The sequence below is a fragment of the Notothenia coriiceps genome, unplaced genomic scaffold, assembly GCF_000735185.1.
Source record: "Notothenia coriiceps isolate Sejong01 unplaced genomic scaffold, NC01 NC01_scaffold00030700, whole genome shotgun sequence".
NCBI classification, from domain to species: domain Eukaryota; kingdom Metazoa; phylum Chordata; class Actinopteri; order Perciformes; family Nototheniidae; genus Notothenia; species Notothenia coriiceps.
The window spans coordinates 62,288-67,601 of record NW_011363401.1 but is presented as its reverse complement, the minus strand read 5'-3'; the positions used below and the strand labels follow the sequence as shown (position 1 = coordinate 67,601).

Sequence of the window (5,314 nt, the reverse complement as noted above, 5' to 3'; positions counted from 1 at the left end):
TTATATTTTAATATAAGTCCTTGTATGTATTTGAGTACTGATACACTATTGATGGCCTATAGGCTGCCGACTGCATGGTGCTGACAATGAGACATATTGATCATCATGTCAGAGTGGCTGTTGCCCAGGGCTGAATTAAAAGGGAGAGTGAAGCAAGAAGCAAAACAAATGTTTGTCTCTCCAAACCCTGCCTGGGGCGGGACGCTGAGCGCTCAACGCTGACTGGTCTGCTTGCTTCTCTATTGATTTCAGACTGGGCTGGGCTGCGGGCCAGCCAAAGGCCTCGGGTATGACTGTCTGGCCTCTGATCGATTGAGTAATGAAAAATCATCCTCAGTTTAAAAACAGACAGCGGACAGACAAAATACACTATTGGATCAGGAAGCAGTTTGATTTAGCCGCTGCTTTCTGTGTGGCTTGCATGCACACATCACTTGTTCTGTGGTTCATTTTTTTGTATAATGTACACATTTGCACTTCAACTTCTCTGTTTATTTGAATATTCGTAATTAATGCAAGATTTTTTTAATTGAAATAACGAATACCAGTCCAAAATAAATCTAATCCCTCTGGAGAGAAAGTACTTCTGATACTTCTGAGTTTGATAATAGGATTCTTATTCACTGACATTGGCCACTAGAGGCAGCCAGAGTACCACAAGCTGCATTTCACAACCACCCTGCAGAGCGTTTTGATGTTTTTTTAATAACAAACCAAGAGACAATGGCCGTTTCTCAATGTCGAGTATACTTTCTGCAGAGCCACTATTTCAAGTAGTAGCTGAATGCTGGTTATTTAACATGCATTTAAACAGTCCTTCGGCGCCACTCGATGACGTAGTATACTTGAAATAGTGGCTCTGCAGCATACTCGACATTGAGAAACTTCCAATGTTTGCCATTAACCAAGGGAGTTGATGTCACCATGAGAGTAAATGGACAGTTTAAACATTCTGTCTTGCACTGATGAAAATACTACAGTGTGTCTGTCGTTATAAAAACTTTTGTTCACAGTATTTCTGTGAGAAACTCAATTAGAAGTACCCATTTATATCCAAGCCTTATGCTCAAACGCATCATTGTCTTCTTAGCAGAAATGAAGTGACCAGACATGTGAAACATTAATCAAAACCATTTTAATTTGATAAAACGTTTTTGGATTATAGCTGACAATCATGAAGTCACTGCTTTTTACAGTAAAACTAACTAACTAGGTCTTTCCCCAGATATATTATCATAGAATGTAATGTGATAACAGCCACAAGTGCAATATTTCACAAGTTCGGCAAACGGCTTTCTTTTCACATTTTATAAGCTTTCTTAATTTCAGCAATTTTTGAATTAACTGTTTGTTAAAATGTATTTTCAAACTACCATAGGCAGACATCACAGACATAAAGCATAGGCTACCTCTATGTGTTGCCACCATTCATTTCACAGAAATATATCATTGAGAAAATTCTACGCACACCCTTGCTCCTATCCCAACATCATGTCTTGTGATTATGTTGCATTCAGTAGTTACCCTACACCCCCTGGCCTCATTCTGTTGTCCAGTGCATTACAGTTTGCATGACTGCATAGCCATACTGTCCTCCGGCCAGCTGTACGAGGCCACAGCAAACTCATCATAATCAGTGCTGTAGGTGAGTGAGTGCACGTATGCTTTCTTGTTGGATGGCTCCGGGTAAAGTGTTGCCATGTTGTGCTTATAGGCATACTCGATGATCTGTAATGCAAACATTTTGAGGATTTAAGTATTATCTGTTTCACAATTCACTATACAATTAGACTCTTACAGCTTGTGAGGTACATCTGGTCTTTGTTGTGTGTGCACTGAGCTCTCACCTTGACAGCTAGTTTGAGAGAGACCTCCCTGATGGAGCTGAGAGGAGGATACAACCGTCCCTCTGCCAGGTCCTTCTCTGTCACCAGGTCAGCCAGAGCCTGTTTAATGGTAAACACACAGCTCAGGTTTACAGTAGAATTCTTCCAAACCCAAATAATCAGGAACATTTCCCAAAGGACCGAAAGTCTATTATGGCCCATTTTTCACAGTTGACACCACCGATCTCTTTCTCTCTCTGGATATACGTATTTTATACAGCAAAACTACACTGTCGTTGTGTATATGATATTAAAAATGTAAATGGCCCATTTTTCTGACAAACGCCCATCCAGTTTACACCACCAATCTCTGTCTCTCTCTTTGTATATGTTATACAGTTAACTAAGCCTTAAAGTAGTCACGTCTTTATTCCAATGCCCAAAAGAAAAAAAAAGAAGAAAAAAAAAAAGACCCATTGGACCAAAAGCCGATTTGTCTAATGGCCCGTTTTCCTGATAAACGCCTATTCTTTATAGTTTCAGTTTTCAATGTCATGCAGTTAACTCAGTGTTAAAAGACTTGAGCCCTTATTCATATCCGTAAAAGTCAAACAAATGTGCCATCGGACTGAAATAACTTTCAACCAACTCAATTTCAGAGACAAATATTACACTTTCATTTATATACAGCTACAGTTACAAGTTTTATATCAAACCTGATGAGCTTATATAATATGCACCACTGTTATATCTTAACCCTAACCCCCACCCTAAAAATAGATTCACCATGACCAACTACATTATTAAAATCAGTAGTACAAACCCAGCCTGCCTGTATACTATCCATTCCTATCCTTCTACAACAAACTATTGAAATCAATACCTACATTAAATGCAGGACTTTTTTTGTAAAGTTATTATTTTACAGTCTGGTATTGCTACCTTTGTACAACTTCTAAATATTTCGGTCACTGTCAATAATACCATATACCATGAAAGGCTCCAGGCATTCATTAAATACCAGTGGAGTGCAAAGTATAGGTCCGGTGACATCATGAGTAATTATATTACACAATTGATTATACAAATACATGCATTTATTTAAAAAAGATATCAAAGATTTGAAAAGGTTTAAATGAACTGTTTATGTCAGTGCGTTACCTCTGCTGAAGTGAGGAAGATCTCCTCAGTAATATGTCGGACGGCGCAGGCGATGACCCCCAGGCCCACACCGGGGAAGATGTAGGCGTTGTTTCCCTGACCAGGGTAGAACGTCCTCCCATCAGACAGGGTGATGGGGTCAAATGGGCTGCCACTGGCAAAGATGCCCCGCCCCTACAGGAAAGTGAGTGATGGCAATGTATGTATTTATTTTAAAATACATTTTAATATTATAACCATTGATAATGTTTTCAGCTGGGTTTGTTATCTGTTTGTTAGCAGGATTACAGAACAAAAATACTGAACAAATTGTCATGAAACCAAGTGGAGAACTGTAAAATGGGCGAAGGGGAACCCGTTTAATTATGGAGCCATTAATTACTTTCACTAATGGGAAAAGGAAAAGCCTTGGCCCCTCTGGGTAATATTAATAGCTTGTTTCACATATTCACTAGCAATGAAACAATTTATAGCTACAGTATGTATTCAGGGTCGCAACTAGCAATTGTTTTCTATATCAATAACATTTCAGAATATTATCTAGATTAATAGATTAATCGTTTGGTCTGTAAAATGTCAGAAAATAGCTAAAATGTCCATCCCAGTTTCTTAAAATCCACGGTGAAGTCTTTAGGTGTTTTGTTTGTCCAAAACTCAATGATTTCCATTTCAATATAAAATAAAACAGAGAAAAGCGGGAAATCTACAACACTTTCAGCCATTATTGCAAGAAAATAACTTTGACTTTATTGCTTAATGGATTATTAATAAGTAGGCGATAAATTGACTACTATTACTGCCATGAAGAAAGTCTTGAGGGAGTACCTGTGTGATGGTGTAACACTGCTCAGCAGTGCATTCAGCTTTGCTGGTCGGGTTACTGAGGGCGAAGATGATTGGCCGCTCATTGAAGGAAGCCATGTCTGCGATGATCTGCTCAGTGAAGGCTCCAGCAATAGCTGCCACACCTGAGACAGGAAGCAGTTAGACATGAGCAATGCATTCTAATTCAGTCTGCTTCTCTCAGAGCTTTCCCTTATTTTGGAATGTTTTAAAAGTTGGTTGTATGAGATACCTATCCATAGTAAGTGTATTAGCTACAGTAGAAGGCAGTTAGCACGCCCCCAATTTAGGAGAAACAGACTCCTTAAGCCACCTAAAATGCTGCTAACTGTCCTTTCTTGCATCCAATCCATCAATGTCATCTATCAAAAACCATTCTGACAATATGCTCAACATATAGCTTCAAACTTGCGATCTGTCTGTCTTTTGAAAACATCTAATGCTTGTTATTGTTTTAATTTCTTTTCTTTTTTTTACCAATGATGGCTGTGGGTTTCATTTCATGAACAACATCCTCCAGTTTCCTCATCTGTGGGTGCTCATGAGCAAACCTCTCCTTCTCATGAGTCAGGCTGTCCCGGCCCTGCGGATTTGGAGAGGAAGTTTGAAGAGGAGGACATTAAAGGCATGAAACGATATGTGGAAAATCATTGACACTTTAATTGCTGAAGGAATTAAATATTTCTTCAAAGTGTTCCTCTGAGCAAAAGGATCCCGAGTTGGAAATCAGTGAGAAAACAGAAGGTCAAATGTAATGAATATGAAGTACAGAGAAAGGATGAAAAGGACAGAGAGTGGTATTGGTGGAGTTGAGGGGGCAGTGATAAAGATTGGAATTAAGTACAGAGGATGAGAAGTAGGAAAGTGGGATGAATAATGTGGATATGGTAGAAAAAACAGATGTTTAGCAGATGTTAGTATAGGAGCCTTTTGCTGTGATTCCAAGGACAAAACCTTTGTTATAAACTAGAAAATGCATTTCCTGCTGAAAATGCGTGTGGATGCTGTAAACTGTGTACATTTGTTGCTGAATTTAGCTGAAAATGCAGAAAAAGTTGAATATGTTATTAGTTGAATGTTCTCTGTAGCTGCTTTTAGCTACAATAACCAAGTAAGTGTGTTGCTGAACTTAGCGGAGAAATGCAGAAAAGTGAAATGATTTGAATCAAATTGTTACAGCTCAAATGCATTGCAATGACTTTGTTGAAAACTTGAAATTGAAATGTTAAACTGGAAGAGTAGGAAAAATAGTGAAGAAGCTTAATACTTAAAAGAAACGGTTTAAAAAAGGTATAAACAACTAAATGTATATCCTCAATGTCCTGATATAGCTGAATTAGTTAATAGTTGAATGGTTTATGTAGCTGGAAGTAGGCTGAAGGAGTTAGATATGAAATGTAAGTAGTAGTGAATGAATGTTTACAAACACCTGTGTGTGTAAGCCTGGTGTAAGCCCAGAGATCAAAGGTTTCCATGGAGTTGTG

The 5,314-nt window shown here is 38.4% G+C and overlaps 1 protein-coding gene across 1 annotated transcript in view; it reads right to left on the bottom strand.

The window, feature by feature from the left end:
* Positions 1–1,115: 1,115 nt before the first annotated feature.
* LOC104959667 (NADP-dependent malic enzyme, mitochondrial-like) overlaps positions 1,116–5,314 on the bottom strand; it is a 55,456-nt gene continuing 51,257 nt past the window's right edge. The window contains exons 10-14 of the mRNA XM_010787568.1: positions 4,308–4,413; positions 3,813–3,955; positions 2,988–3,161; positions 1,848–1,946; positions 1,116–1,728 (exon numbers count right to left, since the gene is read on the bottom strand). Coding sequence (XP_010785870.1) covers positions 1,561–1,728; positions 1,848–1,946; positions 2,988–3,161; positions 3,813–3,955; positions 4,308–4,413 — 690 coding nt within the window. The 3' untranslated portion in view covers positions 1,116–1,560. The remainder of the gene's footprint in view (positions 1,729–1,847; positions 1,947–2,987; positions 3,162–3,812; positions 3,956–4,307; positions 4,414–5,314) is intronic.